Source organism: Coenobita brevimanus, chromosome 19, assembly GCF_032717465.1.
Source record: "Coenobita brevimanus isolate Jiangsu-jjx chromosome 19, ASM3271746v2, whole genome shotgun sequence".
Classification (NCBI taxonomy): Eukaryota; Metazoa; Arthropoda; class Malacostraca; order Decapoda; family Coenobitidae; genus Coenobita; species Coenobita brevimanus.
The window spans coordinates 277501-294933 of record NC_136972.1 but is presented as its reverse complement, the minus strand read 5'-3'; the positions used below and the strand labels follow the sequence as shown (position 1 = coordinate 294933).

Below are 17433 nucleotides of genomic sequence, written 5' to 3'. Positions count from 1 at the left end.
ACATGACTCTTATAAATTATAGCTAACTGCTCATCGGCGAAGAAGTTACGGACTCTGTACAATATATAATAGTAATAATAGATGTCGATGTCAGTGCTTCATCACCACCACTGGCCTTACAGTACGTCATCACAGTGAAGTATATAATAGTAATAATAGATGTCGATGTCAGTGCTTCATCACCACCACTGGCCTTACAATAACTCACGCTATGGAAATCACCTGAAAATATGATGATAGATCATTAAAACTGATGCTCTTTTCCGCCCTATAATTGGCACTCGCAACTCTGTGTCCTGCAAAATAATTAGGGAGAGTCCTGGAACGTCGAAAAATATAGCATTACCCAAGCTTTTTATTACGTCAGGGAAACAAAGGCATTAATATGAATGAAGCTTAACCTGCAGTGTAGTTAATGCTAATAGCCGACCCCCACACGGCGGTAGCATAACACTGAATATATACCATAGGTCTCTTTATGTGATTGATGGTGGCTGGAGTTCATACGAAGGTAAGATGCTGTACTGTTATCAAAAATAAATAAACTAATATGAAATGATGGGTGATGGTGATGATGATGATGATGATTGTAGTAGTAGTAGTAGTAGTAGTAGTATAAATAATAATAATAATAATAATAATAATAATAATAATAATAATAATAATAATAATAGCAACAACAACAGAAACCTGCTTTGACTAGTATCTTTTAAGGACATATATAGCACATCAATATTTTCTTGTTTACTGCTTTTGAAATGATGTGGTTAAATATAAACTACTGGTAACCTGAGAAAGAATATTAGCCCTTTAAAAAGAATGCTTCTATCAGCTTCGTAAAATCATATGGTGACATCTTTAAACATACTTGGGGTTTCGTTCTCTCGGGATGTATCTTGGAAAGAACATAATTATTACCTCTCTTGTAGAATCTGCTTCCAGGAGATTAGGTGTGCTAAGCCGACTCCGTACCTTCTTTACCCCTGCACAGTTGTTGACTTTATACACGGGTTTTATTTCCCCCTGTTTAGGGTACGACTCTCATATGTGGGGAGGCTCCCCCCATACAGCTCATCTCAACAGGGTGGAGTCAAAGGTTTTTCGTTATATTAATTTTCCTCCTCCTACTGGCTCCCTTCAATCTCTGTGCCGTTGCTGCACTGTTGCATCTTTATCTCTTTTCTCTCGCTACTTCATTGGTCACTGCTCCTCTAAACTGTCTGCTTGCATCTCTCCACCACTACGGTGAGCACGAAGCACCCGTGTAGCAACAAATTCTCATGCCTTTTCTGTCCAACTCTCTAATGCAAGAAATAACAGCTACTGTCAAACCTTCACGTATGCAACAGGTCAACTCTGGAACTGTCTCCCTCTGTCTGTTTTTCCTACTGCCTATGATCTCCAGTCATTCAAACGCAGTGTATCCAGGCATCTCGAAATGAACTTATCTTGAAGTTGGCTCTGTTGTTTTATTTATTTATTTATTTATTTATTTTTTTTATGGTGGGAGCAGTTTGTGGGCCACAGGCCTTTGGTTCTTTCTTACTTGCATTAAAAATAAAAGTAAGGTCCCATCCTCTAAAGGATTAAATTGTCAAACAAAACTAGCAACATAAGCCCGTCTCAGGCTACACCACCTAGAGATTTACCCCCATCCACCAATTTCCCCATGGATCTGCTCTCTCTTGCAGCGCTTTTCACGCGCTATTATTTTCTCCTTTGGACCTGTATTCCACCGTGGATATATTTCCTCCATGAACCTATTTTCCCCACACACCTTTTGCTCCATGGACCTCTTATCTGTGTTGGGAGATACATATTTCCCACACGAATGTAATGTCTCCAACGAACCTATTTTCACATGTTGGTCTTATTTTCCCACTTGGGCCCATTTCCCTCATGGACTATTCCCTAATGGACCTATTTTTCACTTGCATATTCTTACCATGGACCGGTTTTCCTCCCAGATTGGGTTTGTTTCTTACCCCATTGACATTCACACATGAGGGACGTACATTTTCCATGGAGATATTTTTCCCCAAGAGAGGGATGTACAGGTACCTATTTCTCGTGGGCCTGACCTTCCCTTTTCTCATGGACTTATTTTTCCCTCACGAGACGTATTTATTCCCCCATAAGCCTACTTTCTGCCCATGGGGGACTTAACTGTTTTCCTGATACATTTTTTTTTTTCCTCTATGGAATTACTTCCATCTTGAACTGATTGACCAACTGACCTGTTTTCCCCCATCCATCCACCCGACCACCAGCCCACCCACTCACTCGCCCACCCACCCAGAGCATTGCATCTCAGTAACAGCAGGATGACTCGATAAGTTCCCACACACCCACACAAAAAGTCAGATTAAACAGTAGAGATAAATCGCAAAGGAAGAGATGCTAGACAGTTTTCAGGGCACACGAGGATATGACCATTCCCTTCAGACCAATTTTTTTTTAATGTATTTTTGTTGCACTCAGACACTTACTCAGGATAGGAAGCCGTACTTAAAGTGTCCTTAATTTGACTTAGGAGAAAGGTGTCGTAATGAAGGGGTAAAAAAATCATGAGAGAGGATGAAAGGTATAACTTGTATAAGAGAGAAAAGTCAAAGAAAGCTGTTATTAATAATTAGGTTTCTTTCGACTTTGCTGTCACCTCAAAATATGTTCACTTCCTTTCAAAAATTCTTCTTCTTCTCTCTTTCATTTTTCATGTTTTCTTATATTCGTCCTCATAACACTCCTTTCCTTTCTCCTTCAGTCATCTTTTCTTTTTCGCTTTCTTCCCTGTTCTGTCAGTTTCTCCCTCCTTTCTTTCCCGTATTTCTTTCATTTACCTCCGTTTACTCCTCATCATTTCCTTCTCATTATCCCCGGTTCTCTTCATTCCCCATTTCTTTCTTTTCGTAATATTTCTTCCTTTTACTTTCATTCTTTATCTTTTTCTCACTTATTCTTGCCTCTCCTCTCATATTCACTTTCTAGTCCTTTCCTTTCGTACATCTTTCCTCCTCTGCAGCCATCCGTTACCTTTTCCCATTCTTCTCTCTCCACCAAATTATCAACCTCAAATTCTCTTTTCATAATTCCCCCTCCCCCCTCTCTCTCTCTCTCTCTCTCTCTCTCTCTCTCTCTCTCTCTCTCTCTTCTCTCTCTCTCTCTCGAGCTATTCTGTGTCTGTCGTGTTTATAATATTTGCTTATATATTTATAATCATCTTTTGATTCTATCTATATTCCAATCAGTCTATATATATGCAAGTCTCTTTAATTGTCCTTCTGTATTGTATGTCTTTTTTCTTAAAATAATGTACCACTAAATGGAACTGCATCCAATACAACCTATATTTCTTGATGATATAGGATGGGAGAAATAACAACATGTATTCGTTGATAAGGGCACGCGCTCCGTCAACAGACTCTCTACTGTGTGTGTGTGTGTGTGTGTGTGAGTGTGTGTGTGTGTGTGTGTGTGTGTGTGTGTGTGTGTGTGTGTGTGTGTGTGTGTGTGTGTGTGTGTGTGTGTGTGTGTGCATATATTGTTTCGATTTTTGACACAATTGCGACTCTAAGCTGTACGTTTTCTACTTCCTCCTGAGTCTTACGTTCATTGGAAAAGTCACTCCATTCATCACCAGGGCTCGTGTTCCCGGCGGTTAAGGAAGGTCCCTAACACCTCATCCTTACGTACTTATTTTTGGATACAGCTGGTCAGTATCATTTGTACGTTAATTTATGCAGAGTATAATACGAGAGAAGAAGAGAGATGGTATGGGGCACAAGGGCTTGAGAGTAAATGCATAGAAAAACAAAGGTGATGGCATCTTAGGCTAATGGATGTACTATCAGAGAAGAGCCAGAGTGGCCATGTACTGTTTGCCACAAGGGTGTGGGAGGTAATGCTATCTTGTGCAGTTTTTGTGATAAGTGGATGCATAAGAAATGTAATAGTATTAGAGGTAGACTGCGAGATTGGGTTAATTTCCCGTGCGGTGTGTTGGGGAGAGTATGTGGAGATTGTAAGGCGTCATAGAGTTAATCTTGCTGGCGAGTCCCTTGAGTGTGGGGAAGAGTTTTGTTATTGGGGAGACATGTTTTGGGCTGGAAGTAGTTCTGTGGCTTGAGTGAGGAGTGGTTGGAAGAAGCTGAGGGAGCTGTTGTCTCTCCTGACAGTGAGAGGGCTGCCCCTCCGTGCAAAGGGATCCTTGTATGCTGCATATGTAGGAGTGTAAAGCTGTATGGTAGTGAGACCTGGGCTTCAAAGGAAGGAGGTATTCGCAGGCTCAAACGTACAAAAATAACTGAATAGGTGAATGTGCAGTGAAACCTTGAATGTGAGGGCTGGGGGTGTGGGGGCCAGGTTTACAATGAAAGAGTTAAGAGGAAGGATGGGACTGGAGTGCATTTGTGTTGTGATGAGGAGAGGTAGATTGAGATGGTTTGGGCATGTGGAGAGAATGGGAGATGACAATTGGGTGCAGAAAGTGAGAAGTGTGAACGCAGGGGGTTAGGTTGCGAGAGGCAGACCGAGAAAGACCTGGGACGAGGTTATAGAGTGTGACTTCAGGGATAAGGGGCCGAAAAGGGAGGCTGCCAGAGATCGAGCAGCATGGAGAGCTGCCATTAGGTGACCAAGGCCAACGCATGCAAGCATGTTGGAGCCTTTATTTACGAAATGAAACGATAGTAGAAGAATGATTTAAGTAACACAAAAGAGGACTGTAAGGTGTAACAAGCACAATAAATCTTCATTGGTAGTTAGCTTTTAAATCCCATTAAGGCATATCTAATGTTATCTTTTTTCTGTCTCTTACCTGCCTACCTGTTCCTTTCATTCCAGTACTGTGTTGTCACTCATAATACTGTAATCCAGTTCTTCTGTATTGTTAAGTTACCGTAATCTTTCTCGGTCTTCGTCTGCTTTATAGTTCAAGTATTAATAAAGTCCCTGCTTTCCTCCGTAGTCGATACAGGAACCACAGGATAAAAGGTAGATATATTGAGTAAAATAATCTATAAACACACCAGAAAATATCGAAAGCAGGAGGAGGAGGACCCTGGGTGTCAGAATAATAGGCAGAGATAGTAAAATAGACATATAAACACACCAGAAATTATCGAGGAGGAGGAGGAGGAGGACCCTGGGTGTCAGAATAATAGGCAGAGACAGTAAAATAGACATATAAACACACCAGAAATTATCGAGGAGGAGGAGGAGGAGGAGGAAGAGATCCCTGAGTGTCAGAATAAAATATATAGTTAAATAAACATAAACAAACCAGAAAATATAGAGATCAGGAGGAGAAGGAGGTCCCTGGGTGTCAGAATAATAGGTAGAGATAGTAAAATAACCATAAACACTAGAAAATATCGAAGAGGAGGAGGAGGAGGAGGAGATCTGTGGGTGTCAGGCGGCGGGGCTCCCACAGCGGCTCACACTCCCAGCTCAAGACCTGGGACGTAAATCCGCGGGAAGCTGTGGAAGCGGGTCTCAGGAGGGGTAAATTTGGCACACAACAAGCAGCGCTATAGCCTCCTTGCTGCTCCCTCCTCCTTTATCACTGCCACCCCCAGAAAAAGAAAATAATAATAATAATAATAATAACCCGTTCATCACGAGGACGTCATTTATACATTACTCTCGCTGCTACCACAAGATTTTGTTAAGCCCGGCGAGCGCCCTAGAAGTGAAGTGGTTAAGGAAAATTATATTCAACCTCTTTAGTTTGAATAAAAATCTCCTGTCCTGTATAACGACGTCTGGACTTAGTAATAATACAGTGAAAAAAAAAAAGACCATCGTATTGAAGGAGCTTATAATTCGGGAGAGAATACATGGAGCAGATGCCTATTTACTGGTAGGGAGTTAATACTCGTAAGAGGGTAGTAAGAATGTAGTATTTGTTCATCTAATTTGGCCACATAATCAGCAGCAAGCTTTGTTTATATGTACAGTACTCGCTTAAAGCCACCGCTCGGTCAAGTCACTTCCTATCTTCAGTCGAAAGGTAACAGGAATTTGAATTACTCACGCCATGAGCGAGACGGAACGAGGAATTTTCTCTTATTTTTATCCTGCTCGGACACCCGTTTGGAAAAGACAGAGAGAAGGCAGGATAGTAGTGTTTGCCATTATACTAAATTGTACTATACCATTATACTATACAATTTTAGGAGTACAAGGAGGGAGGAAGGAGAGGCAAGAGAGTGATAATACAACAAACACGTCACTCTCTTCTCTTCTGTCGTGCTGGTAATTTCAATGCCAGACCAAGGACGAAGGCATCCCTTCCACTCTAAACAAAAGGCCAGAAATAAGTCATAGCTCGGAAACCGGTGGCCCAATTGGACTGGAAATTGTTTTATTCTTCAAGTTAGAGCCTTTTAATGGTACCTTACTCTAACAAAAATTGCACTACAAGCTCCAGCTTTTGTTGTTACGGTAACAGACAAACAAACAAACATACAGAAATCGGATCATTATAGTATATATTGCCTGTCACCATAAAACTAACTACCAAGCACACCAATACGATTCACTCATTATTCCTCATTATTATATGTCTTGCTATTTAATATCGACTATATCACGTACTGAACCATTTTTAAATAACAAATTTGTAAGATATCTAAGTCCATTATTAAGAAAATAATTCTAGCATAACTCATCAGCTCTGTGGGGAAAGTACAATCGGTATCAGAAGTATTGTCGACTTTTCTGCTTCTTTCCCCACGCGCTTTAAAAATCAGTATGATGAAATCACAGCAACCAAAACTGATAACATCATTTGGCTTAAGATCAGTTCGTAATAAAATTGATGAACTGAGGGCTTTAATTTGTACAGAGAAAATAGACATTGCCGTTATTAGTGAAACTTGGATGAATACAGACACTAGAGAGTTTTTAGCAGAATATCAGATAAAGGGCTATAATATTTTTGTGTCAAACCGTCTGGGAAGAAAGGGGGATGGGGTAGCTATTTATGTACAGGATTCATTAAACTGTTACAATAAAGCAGACATTAAAGTAAACAGGGACACAGAAAGTGTCTGGGTTGAAATTAGTAACAATAGGGAGAAATTAGTCTTAGGAGCTATTTACAGATCACCAAAATAAAGTAGAGCAGATAGCAAATACCTTTGGGAGGAAATCAGGAAAGCATCACAGTCCAGCTTAGTAATAATTGTAGGGGACCTTAGTCTGCCAAGGATAGATTGGAGAAATCAGACAGGGGATGCAGAGTCTGAGGAATCTTTAGAGGTAGTACAGGATAATTTCCTTTATTAGTATATCAGGGAGCCCACCAGAGGTAATAATATACTAGATTTGGTTTTAGCCAATAAAGAAAATGTCGTTAGCGATATTGAGGTTGGTGGACGACTTGGTAATAGCGATCATGAAGAAATTAACTTCAGATTTATTTGGGATGTCTGTTCCACTGAAAATACGTCCACCGTTCCTAATTTTCGTCTAGGAGATTTCGATGAATTAAGAGCTAATTTTTGAACGGTATTCCACAGGGAGAATAGCTATTTTAGGGAGTGCCAGGTCAGTGGGGAACCCCAGATCATAGCTGAGGGGCAGGAAACAGGTGGGAATGTGCGCCAGGTCTCTGGGAAGAGTGAGGTCATAGGAGGGAGTTTAGTTCAGGTGACGGAGATTAACTCAGGTCCAGTACCAAGCAGACGTTCGGCCAGTGAGAAATATAACAGGTTAGTAAATATAATACACGGAGGCCAAGATAGATATATCCCTTCAAAACCGTTTAGAACGAATAATTCAGAACCAAGATGGTTAAACAACAGATTAAAATCTCTCATAGGCCAAAGGAAAGGAATATATAGAAAAATAAAGCGTGGAGAGGAACACTTACGTAACCGGTACACGATTTTAAATAGAGAAGTAAACAGGGAGATAGGGAAAGCAAAGAGAAGCTATGAAATTAAAGTTGCTAGTGAATCGAAAGAAAACCCCAAGGGTTTTTATCAAATGTCCCGTAAGAAAAAAAAAAAAAAATAGGATAGGGCCTCTCAGAACAGAATCAGGTGACATTACCAGTGAAGATAAAGAAATGTGCTCCATCCTAAATAATTATTTCATATCAGTATTCACCAAGGAAAATCTAGACCTGGTCCATCAAGCAGCAAATATTTACGATGATAATACGGAAAATATTCTTAGTAAAATAACCATTAGTAAGGAGGACGTATTGAAAGAAATTAATAAGTTACAACGTCAAAAATCGCCAGGTCCGGACGATATATATGCAAAAATTATAAAAGAAACCAAAAAAGAATTATGTCAGCCACTTTTAACGTTATTTAATGACTCATTAATTTCAGAAGTTCCAGAGGCGTGGAAGACGGCAAACGTAGTACCCATTTTTAAAAAGGGTGATAAATCAGCTGCGTTGAATTATCGTCCGATAAGTCTAACGTCAATAGTAGGAAAAATGTTAGAGTCAGTCTTGGCAAATAAGATTAGAGAACACTTAGAAAGATTTAATCTTATAAATGAAAGGCAGCGCTGATTCAGGCAAGGACGATCCTGCCTCACAAACTTGTTGTCATTCTTCTCGGAGGTCTATGAGGCAGTAGATAGCGATAAAGCTTACGATGTTATTTATCTGGACTTTAGTAAAGCTTTTGATAGGGTCCCACACGAAAGGTTAGTTAGAAAGGTTCGAGCACACGGTATAGACGGCGATATCTTAAAATGGATAGAATCCTGGCTGAAAGGACGAAAGCAGAGAGTATTGATAAATGGAATTAAGTCGGATTGGGGATTAGTAATTAGCGGTGTACCACAGGGTTCAGTACTCGGTCCCTTAGTATTTATTATGTACATAAATGATCCCGACTTAGGAATCACCAGCAGTATCAGCAGATTTGCCGACGATACAAAAATAGGGCGTATAATTAACTCGACTGACGATTGCCATAACTTACAAAAGGACCTCGATATATTGTCCAAATGGTCTAAAACTTGGCAAATGGAATTTAAGGTACTTAACATAGGCAAGACCATTGGAGATACTAAATACAGCTTAGATAACAAAGAAATTAGCAAATCGGTATGAGAGAAAGATCTAGGAGTTATGGTTAGTAATGACCTCAAACCAAGGCAACAGTGTATTAATGCGAGAAATAAAGCAAATAGGGTCCTAGGATTTATTTCGAGAAGCGTGAGCAATAGGTCATCAAAAGTAATACTGCAACTTTATCCAGCATTAGTAAGGCCACATTTAGACTACGCAGTACAATTTTGGTGTCCTTACCTAGAATGGATATTAACTCGTTAGAAAATGTACAGAGAAGAATGACAAAAATGATACTTGATGTTCTGAACCTGTCATATGAAGACAGACTGAAAAGACTAAGTCTGCACTCACTAGAGAGGCGTAGAGTAAGAGGAGACTTAACTGAGGTGTTTAAGTGGATGAAGGGTATAAACAAGGGAAATATTAGCAAGGTACTTAAAGAGAGCATACAGCATAGAACTAGAAGTAATGGTTTCAAACTAAAAAAATTCCGTTTCAATAAGGAAATAGGTAGAAATTGGTTTGGTAATAGAGTAGCAGACGAATGAAATAAGCTACGTAGTAAAGTAATTGCTGCCTTTTCCGTTGAGAGTTTCAAGCATAGGCTAGATAAGCATATGACAAATAAGGGGTAGGTATAGTAAAAAAAAATCTTATAAGCAATACTAAATCATACTTTTTCCTTTTCAGGTTACACTACGATAGTCTCCAGTCTCCTTTCACACTTTCCTATAAAATGTCCACGCCAAGTTTTCTATACCGACTCCGAGTGGATTTCTTTCTGACTTTTTCTTGCCGGCTTCGGCTGGAGGGTTTGGAGGGCTGGGGAAAACCGTCTTCTTTGCTGCCCTTATCTCATTCTAATAGTTCAGTTACTCTTCTAGGAGCTGCCTAGCATGGGCCAACCGCAGTTATCCTCTCATGTTCTTATGTTCTTATGTTCATATTTAAGCATCGTCTGCTGCAGATCCACCACAATGATTTTCAAGGTCAGTGGAAAGTGAGGCAGGAGAGGCGACGGGACATATGATGCCTGCTGTCATCAAACTAATATAATGAGATTCACTTAGCTGTTATTTTTCTGGTTAGGAAATACAGTCTTCATATACGTGTATGTGTATTCTATCAGCTTAATGATTACTGGAGCAGTAGAAGGGCTTGCAGGACTGTCATTTAAACAATCCTAAAATAAATGGACAGACTAATAAAAGTTAGCATGTATTTTGATTTGAAAGACTCTAGCATTTGTCATTATATAGATTTTCCACACATTGACCGCCATCCTTCTTCACCCCCACCCTTCTTGAGTCCGCTCCCCACCCTCTCTTACAACCCCCACAAAAGATAGCCAGTGGCAGTTCTCAGAAATTAATCCGATATTGTTGGGAGGTTCACAGCCAAATTAAAATTATCTGGAGAATTTCTGAACGAATAAATTTTAGTTAAGGTCAAAGGCTGAGGTCAGACTTTCCCAAATGTTCATTGTGCAATATACAGGGAATTGGAATTATTTTAGTCAGGCTTAACAATCAGTCGTTCCCTCTGACGTTTTAGGACGTTAGGTCTCTCTCTCTCTCTCTCTCTCTCTCTCTCTCTCTCTCTCTCTCTCTCTCTCTCTCACTTATTACCTCCGCGGAAGGAGTTGAGGAGGTTATGTATTCATCCTTGTTTGTCTGTTTGTCCACAAGATATCTATAAAAAAGTTACTGGTGATTGAAATCTTGGGAATATATGTCATGGGTCAAGGAAGAGTGGTGATGATCTGAGGTGTCTTGTATAGACGCTGGCGGAGGTATGCGCTCTCTGACGCTGTATTCTTGTTTTCGTATTCAGTAACACGTTCAGTCATCCTCATGCTCTCTCACTGACACACATTAACTCTCATCAACATTCAGTCACTCACACGTATTTTCCTCATGCCTTCACACTAACACACTCACATCCTTCCATGCTACTCTCTCATATTCATTCTCACACTCAGAGTATAAGTTATGCGTTGTTTGTGTACCTAACTTACACTTCCTTTGTCATTCACTTCGTCACTCACTTTCTCACTCATTCACTTCCTCACTCACTTTCTCAATCATTCACATCCTCACTTACTTTCTCACTCACTCATTGTTTCACACTCCATCTGTAGGTGAACGTAGTTTATCGTAGTTCACCGTTGTAGCGGTTCAGGAGAGTAGTCTGCTGCGTATATCGATGAACGTATAAACTAATATCGATGAGCGTTGTGTAAATTCGTAAGGCGTAGTTTATCGTAGTTCATCATTGTAGCGGTTCAGGAGAGTAGTCTGCTGCGTATATCCATGAACGTATAAACTAATATCGATGAGCGTTGTATAAACTCGTAAGGCGTAGTTTGTCGTAGTTTACCGTTGTAGCGGTTCAGGAGAGTAGTCTGCTGCGTATATCGATGAACGTATAAACTAATGTCGATAAGCATTGTATAAACTCGTAAGGCGTAGTTTGTCGTAGTTTACAACTGGCCACCAATGTAAGTAGGTGTAGCCGAGGGGTGTGATTCTATAGAGAAGGTTATCTGGTTGAATCGTCGACGGGAGAGTCGCTAGGAGAGAGTAATGGTGAGGCATTGTAGATGTCAGTGTAGGCCTTCTCTGTTCCGTTATTCTCTTCGTATTTTAAGCGGAATGATGAAATAGGAAGATTTGGGTTGACGGAGTTTGTTGTGAGACAGTCACTTGAATAAAACTTACGAGCTTGGCGTGACCCGTGTAGCCTATGGTTAGTAACAGTTTGTGTTAGCTGCTGTCCTCCTACTTTATTCTCACTCTCCTACTCCCTATTACTCTCTCCTTGTCTAACTCTTGTTCTCTCCTGTTCTACTAACTTCCCTACGTGTGATATCGGACTTATATCTCCCTCTAGCTTCCGGATAAAGTGTGTGGGCGTAAGTGTGCATAAGTTTGTGCGTGTGTGTGTGTCTGTCACGTTTCCGACACATGATCAGAGGTGTTTGACATCCTTGATTCGTCTAGGCAAGGGGATGTGTTCTGTAACTCTTCCTGGAGAACTCAGACATAACTACCTGTTTTACATATTGTTACCTATAGCTATACAGTTACATACCGTAGTTATATAGAATTGTTATATTATGCCTACATATCTATCACTTGCTCTCTCTCACACACACATATTTTCTCACTAAGTTTCTCACACTTTTATCTCTCTCACTCCACTAATAATTATTAAACCTCACCTTCTCATTCGCTCACACTTTTCCTCACACTCACTCGCTCTCACATTCACTCACTGGCACTGCCCCAACTTTCACAGTCTCTGGTATTCTCGTATACTGATTCCCACTTCCACTAAGTTTTCATTTTTTCGCACACACCCAGCCTTGCACTTTTGTTCACTCTCACGCGGTGTCATTATTTCCGTTGCCCTCACTCACTCACCCTCACTCACTCTCTAATCAACTCATACTGACACTCTCTCTCTCTCTCTCTCTCTCTCTCTCTCTCTCTCTCTCTCTCTCTCTCTCTCTCTCTCTCTCTCTCTCTCTCTCTCTCTCAGCACATGTTCGGTAAAGTTCAGTTCATGTTCTGTGAAGTTCAGTCTGTGTTCGGCAAAGTTCAGTTCATGTTCGGTAAAGTTCAGCACATATTAGGTGAAGTTCAGTTCATATTCAATAAAGTTCAGCACATGTTCGATAAAGTTCAGCTCCTGTTCGGTGAAGCTTAGTTTATGTTCGGTAAAGTTCAGCACGTGTTGGTAGGAAGTGGCAAACATGGCGTTGGTCGAAGAGTGTGGAAAATTATTATTCTCTGCGCACAGTTATGTTCACAGCAAAAGGAGTAGACATAAACATTCATCATTATTCAACTTATTATTTTACTGTAGATTTGGAAATGTAATCGAAGATGGAAACAAGATCTTTAGTGAGTTGTTAACTAGAAGTATATTGTGGAGTTACATCGAGAGACAGACTGACAAATGAGGAAGTGAATGAATGTTGTAATGTGGATGTAGATGTGACAGAAAGTGTCAGGAGAAATACACTGAGGTGGTTTGGCCATGTGAAGAGGATGGAGAGTGAGAGATTAACTAGGAGAGTGAGTGAGGTGGAGGGGGAGAGGGAGAGAGAGACCTAGGATGAGGTGGGGAATGGAGTAGATAGGTATATGAGAGAGAGAGGTGTATATTGGGGGAAGGGCAACGATAGGGCAAGGGACAGGGCGACAGAGGCGATTTTTTTTTGGCCACCCCATACGGGGTTAAGGCGTCTGGCTATAGATAGAGAGATAGGTAGACATTGCTGTGATGCTTGTGAGCATAAGCTTCCATCCCCTGCTTTTCGCCAGACTTGTCTGTGGCACAGGTGGCGGCCTGGGACGCTGACGATGACTCTGAAGGCTCCAACGCCAGGATCTCCTATGGTATCCATAAGAATGCCATGTACGAACGCACAGGAGAGCCCATATTCTCAATAGACCCCAAGACCGGTCTGGTGCGGACGTCTGTCTGTTGTCTGGACCGAGAAATCACGACCCAGTACCAGATCCAGGTGGTGGCCACAGATGGTGGTGGCCTGCAGGGTGAGTAATGGTTAATTCAAGCCTGCACTCGACAGCAATTCAAGCTGTGGCTGGGGAAGATGACTGGCTCCAAAATGAATGCTGCACAATTAATGCTGCAACATAATTATATTATTGTTTATTATGGTACTTCACGCCTTTCCACATGATTTCAGAAATGGACCACCGTGGGAGATGTTGTGTGCTGATGATTTGGTGTTGACTGCAGAGAATGAAAGGGACGCGGGGGAATGATATAGGAAATGGAGAGACGATATGGGGCACAAGGGCTTAAATGTTGATAAAACAAAAGTGATGGTATCAAGGGCTGGTGGCGGTACTATCAAAGAAGAGGAAGAGTGGCCATGTGCGATTTGGCAAAAGGGAGTGGGAAGTAATTCCATCTTGTGCAGTGTTTGTGATAAGGGGATGCCTAAGTGATGTAGTGGTATTAGAGGTAGACTGCGAGATAATGCTGATTTCATGTGTGTGGGGTGTCGAGGAGAGTGTGTGGAGATTGCCAGGCGCGAAAGGATTGAACTTACTGGGGAGTCTTGAGTGTATGAAAGAGTTTTGTTATCTGGGAGATATGTTATGTGCTGGAGGTGGGACTGGAGCTAGCTCTGTGGCTAGAGTGAGGAGTGAATGGAAGAAGTTCAGGGAGCTGTTGCCTCTTCTGACATTGAGAGGACTCTCCCTCCACGTTAAGGGATCTTTGTATGCGACATGTGTTAGGAGTGTAATGCTGTATGGTAGCGACACTTTGGCAGTAAAGGAAGAGGATATTCGCAGACTGAAACGTACAGGAATGGCAATAATTAGGCGGACGTGCAGTGCGTTCCTGAGTGTGAGGCCTGGGGGGGGGGGGCTAGGTTTACGTTGGAAGAGTTGAGAGGTAGGATCAGGCTGGAATGTATTGATGTTGTGATGAGGAGGGGTAGATTGAGATGGATTGGCATGTGAAGAGGATGGAGAATGATAACTGCGTTCAGAGTGTGAGAAGTGTTAATGGTGGGATAGGGTAACAAGAGGTTGACCAAAAAAGACCTGGGACGAGGTCATTGAGTGTGACCTCACGGATAAGGGATTAAATAGGGAAGCTGCCAAAGATCGAGCAGCATGGAGTGCTGCCATTAGGTGACCAAGGCCGACGCATGAAAGCATGTTGGAGCCTTCAAAAACGATACGAACACTAAGGGTTATCATCCCAAAGTCAACACCAGCTAATCATGTTATGCATAATGTCAGAAACATGCAATTAACTTTCCTAGATAAGGGTACAAAAATTTATATATATATATATATATATATATATATATATATATATATATATATATATATATATATATATATATATTAGTGAATTTCTGTAACCAGTAATTTCATGAAACCCCTCGTCAGTGGGTGAAATGAGTGTGAATTGGGATGCATTAATTTAGGTTAGGTTAATTTAATTTGTGGTTAGGTGATGGTGGGATAATCTAGATTAAGCTTAGTTTAGATTAAGCTAGGTTAGTTAGGTTGGGTTAGGATAGTTTAAACGAATGTTAAGCATTCATCAGAATTAACTTAACTCGGTGTTTATAGATAGATAGATAGATAGACATATATATATATATATATATATATATATATATAGATAGATAGATAGATAGATAGATAGATAGATTGATTGATTGATATATATATATATATATATATATATATATATATATATATATATATAAGAGAGAGGTAGGACTTGGTGCATTAACTTTAGGTGATTCAAATGCTGATGTTAAGTATGGGATTGATGACCTACAATTAATTTTGAGGGGAACCGTTTTCGGCCATAAGGCCATTAGTAACTGGCTGCTGTAATGGCTGAGAATTGAACCCCATGGTGATATGGCATTTTTTAAAAACTGAAAATAACCCAAGATTCACCTGCTGACGTTAGTGTGTGTGTGTGTGTGTGTGTGTGTGTGTGTGTGTGTTTATCCCGCCTCTATCTCAGGGACGGGTGTGGTGGTGGTGCGTCTGGCTGACGTCAACGACAACGCACCTCAGCTGGAGCAGAAGCTGTGGGAGGTAGAGGTGGACGAGACGTGGGGTGTTGGTCCCCCTGATAATTCCACAATCCTCGAGATCTCCGTCCTTGACCCAGATACTTCAAACTATTTCCAATACAGAGTGAGTTACCTTCTTTCACAAACAGGTCCAGTGATACCAGGTGGTAGTGGTAGAAAAAATGTCCGCCTATATACCCTTGGATTAATATTTATTTACCATATATTGGAGGACACGTGTTTCATGGCATTGTAGTCTGTATCTGCCTCAGGTTGTTCATGCCAGTGGGTGGGGTTGGCAGCACTTCGGCGTGAGGTCAGTGGGCGCCGTGGGTCACATCTACGCCCACCAAACACTGGACTACGAGGACGAAGCTCACCGCCGGGGCTTCCGCTTCACGGTGCAGGTCACTGACAAGGTGAGTGCTGCTTGGGCTAAGGGTCAGCACCAGTAGTTCTGCATGTCAAGGTCCATCAGTGCTGAGGGTTCCTTTTCACTATTACAATACTGCAATTTTCGTGGCAGTGTAAACCTTTCTCGTTTTAGCCCAAATACCAAACTATCTGAATTTTCATCCGGCAGGAACCTCCCTTCAGTTTGTGATTTAATTTGTAAATGTGGGCAACCTTGTAGGAGAGGGTAGTGATGGTTCGGACATCTCAATCAATCAATCAATCATTTCCTGTGGCACCCTCGGGGATGCATAGGGCCTCGATGAACTCACACCACCACATCCTATCTTGTGCTAACTCCTCAAGATCTCCCCAACACTCATCTCCAGCTTCCCGTCTCATTGTCCTCACCCACGTCTCTTTTGGCCTTCCTCTACCTCTCCTACCAAGTGCCACCCACCCTGGTGTACCTCGTACTATTCCCTGTCTCCTATACACATGTCCTAGCCACTTCCATCGTGAGAATTTAACATATTCATCGATCGGCTGCACTCCCGTTATTTCTCTAATTCTACTATTTGGTATCCTTTCCCACCACTTAACTCCTAATATTCTTCTAAGTGCTTTATTTTCAAACACCAAGAATTTATTTTCCATAGTCACTGTGCTGTACCAAGACTCGTGTCCATAAATTAAGATACTCCTAACCATTACCTTATAAAGTTTGATTTTTGTATGAACAGAAAAATTGTTATTATTCCAAATATTTTTAAGCATTCCCATTGCCTGATTAGCCTTCTTTAACCTTTCCTCGAATTCAAAGTTCAAAGAACCATCCTTGGCTAAATAAGTACCTAAATATTTAAACCTATCAACTTGCTTTACAACCATACCTCCAATTACACATTCCTGCGCATTTTCCATATTCATATTGATTATTTCAGTTTTTCCACAATTAATAACCAAACCCACCTTGCGACCTTCACTCACCAAACAGTCCAACACTCTCTGCATCTCTTCTGGCCCATCACAAATCAAAACTATATCATCTGCATAATCTAAATCCAAAAGTTTCCTGTTCTCTCCCTAAAGTATACCTGCACCGGTTTCTGTTCCAACACGTTTCATAATGTAATCAATGACCAATATAAATAATAAAGGCGATAGAACACCACCTTGAATTACTCCGGACTTGACTTCAAACGAATCACTCAGACAACCATCAACCATCACTTTACAAAATGTGTCCCCATGCATGTTCATAATGACCCTCACAAACTCCTCTGGTATTCCATAATGTCTCATGATCTTCCCCATAGTCTCTCTCGAAACACTATCAAAAGCCTTTTCAAAATCAACAAAACAAAGACTTAACGGTACTCTCATTTCATTAACTTGCTGCATC

At 41.0% G+C, this 17433-nt stretch overlaps 1 protein-coding gene across 1 annotated transcript in view; it reads left to right on the top strand.

The window, feature by feature from the left end:
• Positions 1–17433, top strand: part of LOC145391603 (putative neural-cadherin 2) — a 337197-nt gene that overhangs the window by 273617 nt on the left and 46147 nt on the right. Inside the window, exons 7-9 of the mRNA XM_080266147.1 lie at positions 13375–13608; positions 15584–15759; positions 15908–16054. Of these exons, the coding sequence (XP_080122273.1) occupies positions 13375–13608; positions 15584–15759; positions 15908–16054 (557 nt within the window). The remainder of the gene's footprint in view (positions 1–13374; positions 13609–15583; positions 15760–15907; positions 16055–17433) is intronic.